The 17881-nt window shown below is 32.3% G+C and overlaps 1 protein-coding gene across 1 annotated transcript; it reads right to left on the reverse strand.

Moving 5' to 3' along the window:
• Positions 1-307: 307 nt before the first annotated feature.
• LOC134688095 (uncharacterized) lies at positions 308-10531 on the reverse strand. Its single transcript, XM_063548564.1, has 12 exons — positions 10470-10531; positions 8933-9079; positions 8298-8374; positions 7643-7714; positions 6850-6985; positions 6100-6234; positions 5683-5756; positions 4077-4148; positions 3550-3724; positions 2440-2546; positions 1550-1652; positions 308-543 (listed from the first exon to the last, which is right to left on the reverse strand). The coding sequence occupies exons 1-12, from the start codon at positions 10507-10509 to the stop codon at positions 308-310; spliced, it is 1374 nt and encodes a 457-aa protein (XP_063404634.1). The 5' UTR covers positions 10510-10531.
• Positions 10532-17881: the final 7350 nt, after the last annotated feature.

A 17881-nucleotide genomic window follows, 5' to 3' on the forward strand; every position in this document is an offset into this window, starting at 1 on the left:
TGCTATCATTCTAACGAAACTTTTCTTAGGGATTTCAGAAATTACCAGACATGCCAAGACGAATTGTGTTTCAAACTAATGATGAGGGTAACTTAAAAATTTGATGGCTATTTTGCCTGACTGTTTTTTGGCCATGTTTTGAAAAATATCTTAATTGCCGGATACTCAAGCATTTAAAGTATGAACTGATATGTTAAATTGACTGATGACATACATGAAGCAGTGGCGTTAATTAATTTGAAGACATTGGACAGATATTTTTGATGACATTATGATACAATTATATTTATTGAAATTATATACAGTACTATGATCGTGTAACATAGCACATAGGGATGGCTTTGTGGTTGCAATCCACAGGCGACAAGCCATAAGCATATACTATATGTCCATTAGTTCCTGTGAAGTATGATATGTACGCTACTACGCATGTGTTGTGAGTAAGATGGAAATCGTGTTCAATCAGTTGGGGGTTGGCTTGCGTCTTGTCACTGTCCCAGATCCAACGATCAAATACATCTTTAGACAAGGATGTAAATACCTCTGAAAAATAACAGCAGTTCATTATGATAATATGTTTCTAGTCTTTAAAAAAATGTGGTATGATTTCCAATGAGACAACTCTTCTGAAGAGACCAAAAGGACACAAAAATTAACACATGTAGTTCACCGTACGGCCTTCAACAATGGCTGGGTCAAACATGCTGGTATGTTCATATTTGCTGTCTTGTGTTTATAAAGTTAAAATATTCATAGCTTTTAATTTAGTCAGGACAAAAAACTTTTTTCTCCTTTTTTATATATATAGAATTGTATCACACTAGTAATTTTGGGGCCCTTTATAGCTAGCTGTTCGGTACCATCCAAGGCTTCGTATTGAAGGCCGTACTTTAACCTGCTGTAATTTGTAACTTTTTATACATTGTGTCTTTGATGGAGAGTTGCCTCATTAGCACTTATATAACATAGAAATCAGAATATTGATAAATAGACAATAATCGATTCTGTTCCGAAAATGATAAAGTTTCGCACCTTGTCAGATTAACATGTGGATCAGAGCGGGAAATGTCGGAAAGTTTGATAAAATAACCGTAAAATGGTATATATATATGTGCGACGATATTTCAGAGGTGACTTAACTTAAAGAAATATTCACCTCACGAACAGTAGATTTCAAATTATATAAACCGACTTTTTTTCGCGAGCGATTTATTTTCGGGATTTTTGCGAGTAGAAAAATAACGCGAATAGTACAACTTTGTTCTTTTCTTATTAAAAATCATCAAGTAAATCAGAAAATCGCGAAATTTAATAGCCGCGAAGTGGTCAAGAAAGGGTGAAACGCGATATAAAGTTGCCATGAAAATAAGTTGGTTTACAGTAAACAGTAATCCTCTTTCTTTTTAAGATACCTTGTCACTTTTTTGTGCAAGGAGAGATGTATGAATGACTGTGCTGTTATGATATTGCTTCATAAAACGTCAAATTGCTAACTAGCCTTTAATTTGATTCTATTTTCACCTCAGTTTTTTTTATTATAGGAACTTACCGTCACCATGGTGATGATTGTTGTCATAGTGAGAGAATACGTTCAATATTTCAACTTTGTCTGAGAATTTTACCAGATGAGCACATCTGTCATGACAGTAGCGCTAGCAATAAATTTACAATCAAACATTAGTAACAGATAAAATAACATAGTAAAATAAAATAGTAAAATAACAACAACACCAAACTCAGAAGAAATAAAAAACAGAAAGTCCTTTTACAAATGGCAAAATCAAAAATTCAAACACACCAAATGAATATAAAACAAATGTCATAATCCTGACGTGGTACAGGGATTTTGTGATGTAGACAGTGGATGAATGTTACTTTTATGTCTTTTTGTGTCGTAATCATGTTGGAATTGCAGCATTTGACCAAAACGGTTTAATTTGATTTTAATAAGTATGATATATTCGCCAAGGTCTTATCCTGTTTTCTTTTCTTTTTTAACTCGATTAATCATTTTATTAATCACGTGGGTGCAATCACAAAACGAAGCAGCAACATGTGACACAGTAAACAAAAACTTGTAATTCAAAAATGTTTGCGGTGTTTTTATCTTTGCTATTATCACGACGGGATATGCTTCGCAAATATAAAAACAAAAATAATTTTTTATTGCTATTTGGCATTCCAAGTAATTGCAGAGACCTCTCATTTGTGTTCATTGTTCAACAAACAAAAAAATAAATTTGCACGCTAAAATTCCTGATTTACAGATAATTAATAAGCTCATCATAGATACCAGGGATAAAATTTAATATTTACGTCAGACGCGCGTTTCGTCTACTAATAGTCAATATTTCAAAAATGAGTTTTTATAAAGATAGATATATAAAAAAAATATACACACACACAACACACACACGGCATTGGTCTATATATAACTACCTCAGCATTGACTTTTGTCACGTTTATGTTCGGTGGCATGTGGTAACAGTTTTTGCCTATTGGTTTAAATCCTGCTGGACAGGTCAAGTGATACTGGTAACTACAATCTGAAAATATAATTCGTCATTAACATAAACGTGTTTCTGATATATCTTTTTATAAATAGTAATGTGTGTTGGTTGGATTTTTTTATTTTTTTTCCTCGACAAGGAACTATTATATATTCCATAATTTATATTCTATTTATGGAATTGAAGTGTCGTTCACAATGAAAGTAAATTAAGAACAGCTGTTCAGGCGTTCCAAATCAAAATTTAATTTAATACATGCAAATATGAAAAAGCTGTGTTTGGTCAAATCCTAGGTCGATCGCTTCAACTGCTGATATACCACAGATAACAAAATGTATTATACATTGTTATAGCTTAATTCTATTTTAATTTGATCACTGATAAAGAAAAAAGATTTTATTATTATCATGTGAAGTTTGATATACATCAAGATTATAAGATCGATGTACTGATTTTCTTTATATTGGTAACTGTTGATTGATTTGTTGCATTTTTTAATAAAGGCAACAGTAGTATACCGCTGTTCAAATAAATCCATGGACAAAAAAACAAAAACAGAGTAATAAACTACAACCGAGGGAAACGCATTAAATATAAGAGGAGAACAACGACACAACAATAAAATGTAACACACACAGAAACGGACCAAGCATAAGACAAAAGCCCACGATAATAACAAGTATAACATCAAAACCAAATACATGAATTTGGGATAAACAAGTACCGTGATACGTCTTATCGCAATGTGAATTTACACTTAATATAACATGTACTGCTTAATGTTTACTTCAATTAAGTGCCACTGACGAGAAAATAATTTCGAAATGCGCATGTGACATGTGTAATGAGATTTGGTATCATTGATTTCAAATTGATAGTTTTAACAACTAAATGTGTTTTCAACTAAAGCTTTGAATATCTATACATTAATATCAGATGCAAGAGGAACATACCTTAATATTAACACATTTTACTATGAGCAGATTATTCTATGTTTTTTATTGATCTTAAGTTTACTGGTGCATATTATTTTGCATACTTTGCCCAACAATAGCAGGCGATGACGTAGACACCTTAACGACTGAAGGCTGAGTTGTCACAATACCATCTGGATGAGTATTACAAAAGTCACCGACACAGCATCCTCCGATGAAAACAAACGTATCCCGCCTACCTAGCACGTGACCTGACGGTGTTTGCAGAAGGTTGCATACCTTAAGAAACATAATAAAAATGAAAATGAGTGTGTGCAAAATTTGTATGATAGAATACGTAGATATTTTACCGGTAGCAATTCTAAGGATATCCAAAAATCAGTTTTATTTTTAATACTTCGTTAATAAAATAAAATATTGAGGTAGAAGTTTGATTACCGAAGAAGAAAATGACTAGAGCACAAACATATTTATTAACTCATCGACTCAACTTACTTTGTTTCCCTATTTGGTGTTTTATTACTTTAAGATTTAGATAATGTCTAGATATATAACGAATATTAAGTTCGAGAGTTTTGCAAACATACAATTCAAAACAACTAATCGACTAAATGAATAGTTTTTACTGTACCTGTTCGTCAATACATCCTAGCTCGACTGCTGGTAACCTATTTGATCCTATTTTCTCATAGCCATAACATTGCTGAAAGGAAATCAAAAGTAGAAAATAATAGATGTAAAAAGATGCATGAGATAATTTTCCATCAATGTCACAATTTGTAAAAGAAACCAATTATAGGTCAGAGTATGGCATCAACAGAACATTCGCTCATACCGAACAGCAAAATCTAAAGGGCTCCTAAAATGACAAGTTTTAAACCGTTCAAACAGGAAAACTAACGGTCTAATCAATATAAAACAAAAGCGAGATATACTAATGAATCACAATAACAAACGTTACCGACTTAGCACAGGTGTGAACAGATGCAGCAGGTTCAAACGTTTAAATGGGCGGTAATAGACCAATTATTGAAAAAAAGATATGTAAGTATTTCTGTAAACACGATACACACTCTACTAATTAATACAAGTACAAGCTAGACATAGAATGCGTTATAGCAGTATTTAGTTAAACAAATATAGAATGTCACATGTATACGTTAAACATATTTTCATATAGTTATGAAACATATAACGGAAAAATAAACTTAGATTTTTAATTTAAAAAAAAACTCAAACTTTTGTCGGTCTTGTATACAATATTCTTAAGGAAAAACTGCTTTTGTTTTTACGTCTTTCTATAAATAAAGGCAACAGTAGTATACCGCTGTTCAAAACTCAAGTCCATGGACAAAAAACAAAATCGGGGTAACAAACTAAAACCGAGGGAAACGCATTAAATATAAGAGAACAACGACACAACACCGAAACGCAACACACACCCAGAAACGGACCAAGCATCAGACAAAATCCCACTAGAATAACAAATATAACATCTAAACCAAATACATGAATTTTAGATAAACAAGTACCGTGCCACGTCTTATCTTAATATCTCAAAAATAAGAGAAAACAAACGACACAACATTAAAATGCAACACACACAGAAACGAACAATAATATAACAATGGCCATCTTCCTGACTTGGTACAGGACATTTTTAAAGGGGAATAAAAATGGTGGGTTGAACCTGGTTTTGTGGTATAAAATCATGCCAATAAGATGTGTTATTGTAATCAGAATATGCCCTTGCATCTAAACTATTGCATTAAATAATGTACTCGCAAGGCAAAACTTTAACTCTTTACCGTACCACATGTTTGCACCTTTCCCAATATGCACAAGCCAGGAAACATAGCCTTTAATAGTCTTGTTATTTTTATTCATTTTTTTTTATAGTTTAATTGGACGTCCATTTCGCCGAACTTTTAAATATTATTTTCCGAAAGTCAATTTCCATTATCTGTTCAATCGAATCAGAAACACTTACATCGTCTTATAAAAAAATCATAAACATGACTGGGAAGACATAATAACCAAGACAAATATAAATTGAAAAATAGGATGTGTGATGTGGGTGATTTCATCAAGTTAGAAAAAAAGTCAAGTGTTTCAGACAACTTTGTATATCGTTTCGAAGAAAACTAATTCAGTACATTTTAAAGCATTCTCTTAAATTACAAAGGACATAAGGAACCGCATCATGTCGTTTTACGTAAATGCAGTACAGAACTAACCTTCCCATATCCACATGCTGTTGTTTTAGTACAGTTATCAGGATGATTGACTTCATTGCAGTCAAGACAATAAACTACAAAATTTATAAAATGACTGAAGAATTGTTCAATACAAACACTATTGGAGGAAAAGAAGAAGAAAAAAAGATAATAATCATGAAGTTGTGACATAACATCACTTCTCGCTCTTAAAACCCAAAGACACTCAAAAAAGATAGTATGTGCTTCTTGCACTTAATATATTTAAATTGAATAGATTAAATCATGAGTCTTTGTGGATGATAATTTACAAGTGCGTACTTTGCAAATGCAGGAAAATATTAATAATTCTATTTTCGCAAGCTATTGTGACAAGTTCTTATCAGCAAGTAGAGTCACACTTTGAATTATTGCATTTTGCACATTGTGTCTACTTACAACATTTCTTACACATATGTGGACATATTTTTGAAGCAATACAATCGTCTGAACAGGGATTAGGATGAACTATTGCCAGCCTTGTACACACATCGTCGTCCAGGTTCACACAGAAACCTTTATCAGTAGTAGGTACTATATAAAAATTAAAAACAATGTATATATATTATTTATCGTCTATCGTTTTCGAAAGGATCAACACATCTCCCAATTTAAAAAAAGGGTGCAAAATCTGATTTTATTATATTTCAAATACTCAAGTACCAAAAAGTAAAGCCACACAAATACTGTACTCTGAGGAAAATTCAAAACGAAAAGTCCCTAATCAAATGGCAATATCAAAAGCTCAAACACATTAAACGAATAGATAACAACTGTTATATTCCTGACTTGATATAGACATTTTGTTATGTACACAGTACAAATGACATTATTCGCTATGAAGCATTTTGATATTTTAAGAATTGATTGTTACATTGTTTGAATGTTGAACTGAATTGTAGAAGCGTAAACACAGTTTCAAATATACGAATTGATATATATTTACTATTTTGTTCGCATTTCCTTGTTCAGTTTAATGATTTATAAATTCTTTTAATATTTTATAATCGTAAATAGACAACTAATTGCAAACAAACATCGTGGAATGTTTTGAATTCATATAACAGTATATTTTCATCGTAAATTGTCATCGTATTAAACATTTAATTATTAAACATATTCAACATGTTCAACACTTTCAACACTTACTTGTTGCATTAGTAAAGTTTTGTTTTGGTATCACTTTCATGAGAGCGGGCGGTTTATTGTTACATTTATCAGTGTTACAGCATCCGGCATCTAAGTTTACTCTTTTTGTTGATATCGAGGCATATTGTAGACAGGTCTAGGATACAGAGAAAACATATTACAGCACAGAACATATGAATCGACACTTCTTATCTGTTCGATATATAGTAAAATCTTATTTTCTATTATTACAATGACTAAAATAAGATGTGGGGATTAAAGTCGAGGAAACAAATAGTTATTAAATGTACCTGGATTATAATTTAAAACGTCAGACACGCGTTTCGTCTACATAGACTCATCAATTATGCTCAAATCAAAACAGTTATAACGCCAATCAAGTACAAAGCTGACAGCATTGAGGACTTACAATCGTTATAGAAAAAAATATGCATCATGCTACAATGTGGCATAGGTATACCTTTTAACTGTATTGATTGTTTTATGTTCAGCGCTTAGAGTAATTTTAATTAGATAATGCGCTATATAAATATTGTAAATAATAATAATAATAATAATTGTAAATAATAATTGCCAACATTGTATTGTTCTGCAATACATTGTGTAGCTCTATGAATAACAAAATATGCATAGAACACGTACAATAAGAAGAAAAAAAAATTAAAGAAATTAAAGGATGCTCAAAATATGTGTTCGTCTCGTATTCGGACAATTATAAACTATAGTTAAATAAAAGGATAAAATGAAAAATAGTTTAAAAAGGATGATGAATAACGAACTTTAATATACAAACCTTAATCGGACCACAACCAAGACGATAAGCTTCAGCAAAGTTTATGGTAAAAGTCTGGGCAGTAAAACAATACTGAAATATAATAATTTATTATCAATTCGTTTTAGCTTCTGTTTTTTTTGTGAAATTATTTGTTCTCATCATCATTTTTTTGCAGTAGGAAAATCTAAATGGTTAAATCCTATCTGTTGGTAGTATAAAAAAAACCCAACGATTCAACATCTACCATTATAAATAAAGGTGGATCCTATTACGAGAGAAAAATACAAAATGATACCCCTTTCGCTTATCTAAATTTGCTAAGGGAACTATTAAACATATGTTGGACCTAAAAATCAAAATAGGATGGGTTATTTGAAATTATGCGGTAACCTTTCTAAGAAACTTTCATCATTGTTATGCATAGGGGTTTAAGAGAAGAAGTACGATAGTGTGCAAATATGACAGGTACACCAAAAAATACGAATCGCATAACGAAAGGAAAAATGAGTTGAAAAAGTATATCATGTTAAAAATTAAAATAAATTGTCAAGCGGTTCAGAAGCAATAATATTGTGGATACATATGTTGGACGAACTAACGAATTCCATAATTTCACTACAGATATTGTCTATTCTGGAAAGCTAGAGCTATAACAATATTACACTGTCTTTACCTGATCTTTGGCACATGTCTTTACTGTAGTACATTGGGTAGCGTCATCAACATCAATACATTCGTAGCAGGTTAGTGCTAAAAGTATCAAAAAATAAATGGAATACAGAGAAACAAAACGTCATTTCGGTACATTCTTTTTTTATTTATGATAGAATCAAATCATTTTGATATAGACTTGATTGAAATCTTTATAATAAATACAGCAAACATTTTATATGCAGGAAAGAATCACAATCCAAACAACGATTCCTCAACTGAATGATGTCCTTTTAATGTTAGTGTAAAAATTAGAAAATTGGACAACAATCCAACAGAAACAAAAGGATGATGATGCAAGAAACGATATTTCTCCGTACGTAGTTCAACAATGAACAAATCAATTCCGCATACACACATTATTAATTAGTTGTTTGATATTGATATTAGCATTTCCTTACGTATTTACACTGACAGACCAAACATTTATGAATTATTTTCTTTTGAAACAATTTTTTTTATCAAATTTTATAAGTTACAATTATATGATTGAATAAACATTAAAATCATACACTTTAGAATGCTCAACAAAATAAAATACCCTGGAAAGTAAAAAAAGAAAACTGTTCATCACTTGTTGATTATAATTTTACTTACGACATAGACCACAAGTTCTTTTACAGAATTTAGACAAACAGGGATCACCACACATATCAGGTATACGACTTTTCATCAGACTACACAATGATGTATTATCATCGTCACATACATCACCCAACGTTATAGTTAACACTACATAAAATACTGAAATCATATAGACGTTAAAGTTAATGTAATATATATATACTAAGTTCAAGTGTGTGAAAACACAGTGAGTTTATTACAATCAATGTAATGAATATATAGCAAACGTTACAGATAATGTGTTTACGTTGGTTTTATTTGTAATCCGGATTTGTTTTCGCTTAATATATCATAAATATATTTATGATTATTGAGCAACGGTATACTACTGTTAACTTTATTTACCACAATTCAGGTGAACGAAAACACTAAGACATCATTACATCAATGTAATGATTAGCAAACGTTACAGTTAAGACAACACAAGTTACAGCCACGTTAGAAAAATAGTCAATACAAACGTAAAACACAAAGACGTCATCACGCTCAATAAAATTCTTACAGTAAACACTACACACTACACATTGTACTTAAAACACAAAGACCTCATCACGGTCAATACCATACTTAGCAAACATTACAATAAATACTATAGATTTTCCAGAAAACACAAAGACTTCTTTACAGTCTATTTAACGATAAGCAAACATTATAGTAAACATTGTACAAGTTACCGAGTACACAAAGGCTTCATAAGAGTCAATGCAATTATTAGCAAACGGTAGAGTTATGGTAAACATTACAGTAAATATCACACAAATTTTACTGAAAAACACAAAGAGTTATTGGCAGTTAACACTACACATTATACTGACAACTTAAAGACTGCATTGCAGTCAATAAAAACACAATTATTTTATTTAAATTTCGATTTCATGATGTATTCAAACTTAACTGTGTTAGAATTAACTTTATCGTTGTCTATCTATTTTCTCTCATATATATAACCTTACATTTCTAATTCTGTTTTTTTCAGTTTTACATTCAGAATGTAATGATATATATGGTCCGTAATTAAGTCGGATATTTAATAAAAAGACATAGACATGCAAAAAAAACTAACATTGTTATTGCACATCTATGCATTTGTGAGGTTTTTCTTCAATTTGCTCATTATTGGTGCTCAAACAAAATACAGTTTTTCCTAAATTATCAAAACCTTACAATAAAACACAAAGCTCAAATTGTTTTTATTCAACATTAAAATCTATGTAATTTTACGAATAACATCTGAAGTTCTAAAAATGTATGGATCTTTTCAGACAAAAATTGCTCAAGTATCTTGACGTAAAAATGAGAAATGCTTTAGTAAAGATATTATGATTTCTTCATCTATTGGGCTTGTTTGATGATAGATGCGTCTACATTCTTCTCCTAAATAGATATGTATAAATATCATGGTGAGATTTTATGACATAATCAAATAATTTTGTACACTTTAAAAACGATATTTCTTATTCGCCCTTGATGTATTTAACATTTAAATAAACAGTCCTTTAGTTGTACTGACCTGATAAAGTAAAAATTCTGTAATATTTCATGGTCGACATTTTAGGTGACCTTGTTGTCTTATCCTTTATCAGTTCTGTGACATGACTTTACATATTTCTCTATTGATATTGATCTATATCTGTTGTTCACGAATTCAAACAGAAATGTAAAAATGTAAAAGTGTACACCCTCAGCTTTTCGCAAATCATATGAAAAAAAACTGCTTGAAACGTAAAAAGGTATTTTCAATTCATCCTGTATTCTCAACCAATACCACCACGACACTTACAAAAGAAGAATTTTTGTACATACATATCTATTCTACTTTGCTATTGCATTTTAATCAGAGATGATGAACTTGATCTTTGTTTATTGTATTCGATGACAAAAATGTTCTGGCACAGCATTGTCTCGCTTTCTTAATTATTAACACCAATGTTGTAAGCAATCAAAACAACAGCTTTGAGTTACTGTGACACTTCCTACTCTTAGGACGATATATATCGGATGTGGATATTAGACAGTTTAGCTAGAGAATCATCATCGGTCTCTTTTAGCAATAAAATGAAAACGTTCGACTCTAGTATACCATAATCTAAACTTAAAGACAAATTTAAAGAAAATAATGACCACAGTAGACACTGATATCTTGTTTTAGACGGGTTTAACATTGTAAAAAAAACAGCTTAAATTTAGACAAAAAAATCATCAAAAACTGAAATGGTCAAGATCCTTGACTTTTTGATTGACAAAGTGTTTGTGACGTTTACAAGTAGCATTTTGTAACAAATAATATTAAAAATCATACGCATTTTGGGTGTAATACGACATAATCATACGATAAACAACTTGAATGGAATAGTAAACTTTCGAAAGATCTCGTCGAACTTCTAAACGACAATAAAGCTAAAACATTGAAGATATCCACTCTTCATTCAGAGCTGAACATGGTACATAAAGACTTAAAACAACATCGTTTCCAAATAAATGAAACTGCTCAATATACAAGAAAAACACCGTGAGAATATTTGGAATTGTACAAACAGAGGAGAAAGAAAATACTCATGATGTTGTTCAAAAACTATTGAAAGAAAAGCTCTCTCTTGATAACATTGACATCGAAATTGCACACAGAATAGGTCCGGTCAAAGATTCTGATGAAAATGTTAACACCAGAAGACCAATCATCTGCAAAATGCTCCGTAGAACTGATAAAATCAAAGTCATAGCATCCCGTCGTAAACTTAAAGGCCAAAAAGTTTCTATTAGTGATGAACTTACTAAACTAAACTTTGAACTTTTAAAAAGTCTACAGGAACATGAGCTTATAGATCAAGCTTGGTCTTACAATGGTAAAATCTTTGCCAAACACAAAAACAATGATATCAAAAGAATAATTGACATTGCTGATGTTAGTAGAGTCTTCGGAAGCTGATCTATTTACTGAAATCACATGTAGTACTGCTGAAAAACTTGTTGTTTCTCGTGAGTTGATGCATTTTCTTTATAATATATATACATATAACCTTATTTATGTTGATTCATGTAACCGATTATTTTTATATTTGTATAAATATATATCCTTAATTGTAAAATTATTTTACTAATCTCATGAACAACAGATTCACATGGTTTGCTTCAGTTTCTTTTTTCTTTGGGGAAATATATCACTTTTGCATTCTTCAATAGTTAAGTTTACAGCAATAAACCTCTTAATCTGTAATTATCAGTGTTATTATTTTTTTTTTCTGATCCTTTTTTTAGTTTAAGTTTTAATGATCCTCTTTTTTTTTTTTTTTCTTTTTTTTTAGTCTTGATAATAACCAAATCTCAAATTATTTAAGGCATATAAAGTATGATGCCAAATTTATAATGCTTAATTGTTTATTGTGTGCATTGGATATCCGTTTGCCTGTATTCATTTCTTTTATTTTATTATTTTTTTTTATTTATTTTTTCGCTATGTTTACCCTGTTTGTATTTTTTTGTCAACTTGTATTATATTGTTTGTTTATGTATACGTTGTGCTCAGTGATCCATAATCCCGCAACATTCCACTTGCTTACCTATGATCGGGGTTGATCAGTATAGTGCGTGTATCGGACGATTTCATAATACTATTGTATCAAAGCAATTACGAATAAACAGTTCTCACTTTTTGAATAGCACCTTGTCACACTCTCGTTACGTGTACGTCTTTTGATCAGTTATTACTGTTCTTTCATTTTCTGTTTCACTACACAAGCTAGCAATGATGATATTTTTATTACTAGTCACATCGGGAACTATTCATCCTAATCCGGGTCCGTCTGGGGATCTATCTGTATGTCACTTAAATGCACGTAGTTTATATTCTTTTGATACCGTATTAAAGTCCAACCGAACTAAGCTAGATGAAATTGAGTTCGTCCTGTGTAACGAACTCCAATATGATGTGATCTGTATAAGTGAAACTTGGTTAAAACCAGATATATCATTTGAAGATATTAAGATTGATAATTATAATACTTACAGGCGAGATAGGGCTGACGGGTCGGGTTACGGTGGTGTAGCCATATATGTTTCCGACCGATTATATTCTATGCGCCGTCAGGAGTTAGAAATACAGGGTCTCGAATTCTTATGCATTGAAGTCAAAACCAAGGATAAGTCTATCCTTGTTAGTGTTTGTTACCGACCGCCGAATGTAACGGCAAATGAACGTAAAAAATTCACTGATAGCTTTACTGCAGTCATTGAAAATATGAAATCACACAGCCCAGATGTGTGCCTGATTCTAGGGGACTTCAACGACCGGTGTGTTTCATGGTTTGATAGTCATAGTCACAGCCAGATCGGTCTTACTCTTTTTAATCTGGCCCATAGGTATGGTCTATCACAATTAATTGATGAACCGACCAGGTATACGGATAGCAGTGCGACATTGTTAGACCTTATATTCACTGACAATGAACGTTGTGTATCGGACTTCGGAGTTAGCCCACCCCTACTTAATCTCGACCATTGCATTATTTTCTGTAAACTATCCCTCAAAGTAAGTAAATCACGTGCCTTTCAGCGTCGTGTTTGGGATTACAAGTCAGCTGATTTTAATAGTCTGAATACCGCATTATTAAACGCTCCCTTTGATTCCGCATATGAAATTTTTGACGATGTAAACGACATTGCTAGTTATACGAGTGATCTTATCACCTCCGCTTATTCTGAATTCATACCGAATAAAATTGTAACTATTCGTCATAGGGATAAACCATGGATGAGTAACGAGGTTAGGCGAGCTATTCGCAAGCGTGATCGTTGCTTCAAAAAATATCAACGGACTCGAAGAGACGAAGACAAGTTATATCACATAGTTGCTAGGAGAGAGGTCAATCGCTTAAAACGAGACGCAAAGCAAAGATATGAAATTAATATCATTCGCTCATTTTCTAGAGAAAACCTTAATCCTAGGAAATTTTGGTCCCTTAGTAAATCTGTGTTAGGTTACAATTCAGATAGAACTATCCCTCCTTTAAAAGATAACATGAATCTGATATCTGATGATCTTGAGAAAACAGAACTCCTTAATTGTTATTTTTCTGCTCAGATGCACTTGGGTCAACATGAAAATGACTTGCCCGCTCTACCGCCATTATCTTTTCTTACAGTAGAGCGTCTTCAGGAGATAGTAGCTATCGAAGAAGATGTTCTTAAATATTTACGCCAATCTAACCCCCATAAGTCATGCGGCCCAGATGGTATATCAAACCATATCCTAAAGTACTGTGCTCATTCTCTGTATAAACCACTCACTACACTCTTTAATTTCTCACTCCATTCTGGAGTATATCCATCTCTCTGGAAAGTATCTAATGTGTGCCCAGTGTACAAAAATAAAGGCGATAAAAATATCATGTCTAATTATCGACCAATTGCTCTACTATCATCTGTGTCCAAGATCCTTGAAAAAGTCATCTACAAGGCTATCTATGAGTTCTGTGAATTTAATGACTTACTCATCAGTGAAAATTCGGGCTTTAAGAAAAACGATTCAACAGTGAATCAACTTATTACTATTACTCATGAAATTTACAAGTCATTAGATAGCGGTAAAGATGTATGTACAATCTTTTTAGATGTTTCAAAGGCCTTTGATAAGGTGTGGCACAAAGGCCTGATTTTCAAACTTAAACAATTTGGCATATGTGGCTCACTTTTGTTTCTTGTAGAGAATTACCTCTCAGGTCGTACTCAAAGAGTCGTTATTAATGGTCAGACATCATCGAGTCAAAACACCTATGCTGGTGTACCCCAGGGCTCTATACTCGGTCCTTTGCTTTTTCTTATATATGTGAATGATATTAAAGATGGAATTGTCAGCAATATCAAACTGTTTGCTGATGATACGTCCCTGGTCAAACAAATTGATGACATCTCTGATTGTTTCCAAACTCTGAACAGTGACCTCGTCACGTTGAACACATGGGCCCAGCAATGGTGTGTAACATTCAATGCAGAAAAAACTGAGTATCTTATTATTTCTAAGAAGAAGCAAATACCACACTACCCTCCATTGATCTTAAATAATGTAAATATAAAGAGAGTTACATGCCATAAACATTTAGGTCTTATCTTGAATGATAAACTTTCTTGGACCGATCATATTGCTGATATTTGTAAGAAATGTCATAATAAACTGAACACTATCTTGAGGATGCGACATATATTACCTAGATTATGCATTGAAAAATTATATAAAACATTTGTTCGTTCATTGCTAGATTATGCAGATGTCATCTATGATAACTGCACTAGCGCCGATTCTGCAAACATTGAACATGTACAGAGACGTGCCTGCATTATATCTACTGGGGCAATCAGGGTCACAAAAAATGTCACTTTATTGAAAGAGGTTGGTCTTGAGCTTCTCAAAACACGCCGTCAAGTTCATAGACTTACATACTTGTACAAAATTAAAAATCATCTTGTCCCAGATTATCTCTGTAATTTTCATCCATTGTTCCATCATAATACTGAAAACTATAACTTAAGACGACATGCTAACCTGATACCCATCAGGTCAAGAACAGTAGCATACTATAACTATTTTCTTCTAGCTACGATTAGAGACTGGAATAGTTTGTCAGCTGAACTAATTACAGCAACATCTTTGGCGAGTTTCAAAAAGTTGTTAAAGAAGAATCTCAATTTGTGTAGTAAAAAAATATATTCACGAGGACATGGTTATGAGAAAAAGATTCATACTAGATTACGCTTAGGGCTAAGTGCTCTTAATGACCACTTGTATAAATATAATCTAACATTAAATAGGTTTTGCGATTTCTGCCCAGGTAACTGCATTGAAAACACTGAGCACTATTTAATTCATTGCGCCCGTTACACGAACTATCGGATTACTCTTCTACTTGGAATTAAGAATCTGCTTTGTCCAGATATAAATATAGCAATGTTGCGGGATCTATGTCCCAACTATCTGAGCAAAATATTAATAGAAGGTAGTGATGATTTGTCTGATGATACTAATTTAGAGTTGTTTGAGTGTGTGTTTCGATTTATTAAATCTTCGAACAGATTTTCTCGATAGCTTAAAAACTTTTTTTGACCTGATTATGCTCAAAATTGTCTTTCCATAATCACTATTTTATATTACTAAATATTTAACATTGATTGGTTAAATATTTCTCAGTGTGTTTGAATTTGTTTGATAGCCTTTTGGTCATGACTGTTTGTCTCTAATATTTAATTAACTGTGCATTTGTATTCAGATATCGCAGATCAAATTTATTCGTTCTTTGTGTAATCATACGTTTTTTGATTGAGTTAAGTCTGCTAATTGATATTTTATCGTATGTTTTTATATGTTGTGATGTTATGCTATTGTTTCAGAAAAAGGGAGAAGGTTTGGGCCCATTAAAACGTTTAATCCCGCTGCAAATGTTTGCACCTGTCCTAAGTCAGGAATCTGATGTACAGTAGTTGTCGTTTGTTTATGTAATATATACGTGTTTCTCGTTTCTCGTTTTGTTTATATAGATTAGACCGTTGGTTTTCCCGTTTGAATGGTTTTACACTAGTAATTTTGGGGCCCTTTATAGCTTGTTGTTCGGTGTGAGCCAAGGCTCCGTGTTGAAGGCCGTACTTTAACCTATAATGGTTTAATTTTTAAATTGTTATTTGGATGGAGAGTTGTCTCATTGGCACTCACACCACATCTTCCTATATCTTGTTAATTCGTGTGCATGTGAGTAAGAATGAGCGAGTGATTGGACGGGTGTGTAGTATTTGTATGTCTTGTCCTGTACATATTGTCTTACGATACTGTTGTCAAGTCATTAAAGATTGCATATTTTGGCGTTAATATTGAGTCACTGATAAGGTCTTTGCGTCGGAACTAAACACATTTATTCTAAAAACAGTTGTTGGCATGACACGGGTTATGTTCTTCTCATATATGTTATGATGGTATGATACTAAACCCCTTACGGGAAGGATTGTGCCTGATGTTCATATGATGAAATCATAATCTTTCAGTCAGTTTAATTGAAGTCTGGAGCTGGCATGTCAGTTAACTGCTAGTAGTCTGTTGTTATTTATGTATTATTGTCATTTTGTTTATTTTCTTTGGTTACATCTTCTGACATCAGACTCGGACTTCTCTTGAACTGAATTTTAATGTGCGTATTGTTATGCTTTTACTTTTCTACACTGGTTAGAGGTATAGGGGGAGGGTTGAGATCTCACAAACATGTTTAACCCCGCCGCATTTTTGCGCCTGTCCCAAGTCAGGAGCCTCTGGCCTTTGTTAGTCTTGTATTATTTACATTTTAGTTTCTTGTGTACAATTTGGAAATTAGTATGGCGTTCATTATCACTGAACTAGTATATATTTGTTTAGGGGCCAGCTGAAGGACGCCTCCGGGTGCGGGAATTTCTCGCTACATTGAAGACCTGTTGGTGACCTTCTGCTGTTGTGTTTTTTTTTGTTTTTGTTTTTTTTATTTTGGTCGGGTTGTTGTCTCTTTGACACATTCCCCATTTCCATTCTCAATTTTATTGTCTTGTGTTTAACATGTTTGTATTCAAAACTTTGATAATTGTGAATCTGTATATATCTATGTTGAGGAGATCCACGCGTAGCCTCTGGCTGTTGGCAATCCTCTTTAAATAAATAAAGAATTAAATATAATCATAGTACGTCACATCCGGTTGCATATGGAAAAGGGTAGAAAAACTACTTCTTTGAATGTGACAGTTGTATGAAATTAATCATACGTTTGATTGCAGTAAAACATTTCTGAGTCATTAAACATACCGGTATATCTTTGGAGGTTTCAAAGCATCATTATTGTTTTTGTTTGGTGTTTTTATATTTTGAAACTCGTGGTTACATGGTTACTTATAATTAGCTTGAATACAGAAAAAAAGGATGAC

Source organism: Mytilus trossulus, chromosome 10, assembly GCF_036588685.1.
Source record: "Mytilus trossulus isolate FHL-02 chromosome 10, PNRI_Mtr1.1.1.hap1, whole genome shotgun sequence".
NCBI classification, from domain to species: domain Eukaryota; kingdom Metazoa; phylum Mollusca; class Bivalvia; order Mytilida; family Mytilidae; genus Mytilus; species Mytilus trossulus.

Excerpts from the sequence above, each read along its gene's own strand:
- LOC134688095 (XM_063548564.1), bottom strand. The coding sequence starts at position 10,509 with ATGTCGACCATGAAATATTACAGAATTTTTACTTTATCAG. Across the intron at positions 9,080-10,469 it reads CAGAATTTTTACTTTATCAG|TATTTTATGTAGTGTTAACT; the intron begins GTCAGTACAACT and ends ATATGATTTCAG. Across the intron at positions 544-1,549 it reads CAATCATCACCATGGTGACG|AGGTATTTACATCCTTGTCT; the intron begins GTAAGTTCCTAT and ends GTTATTTTTCAG.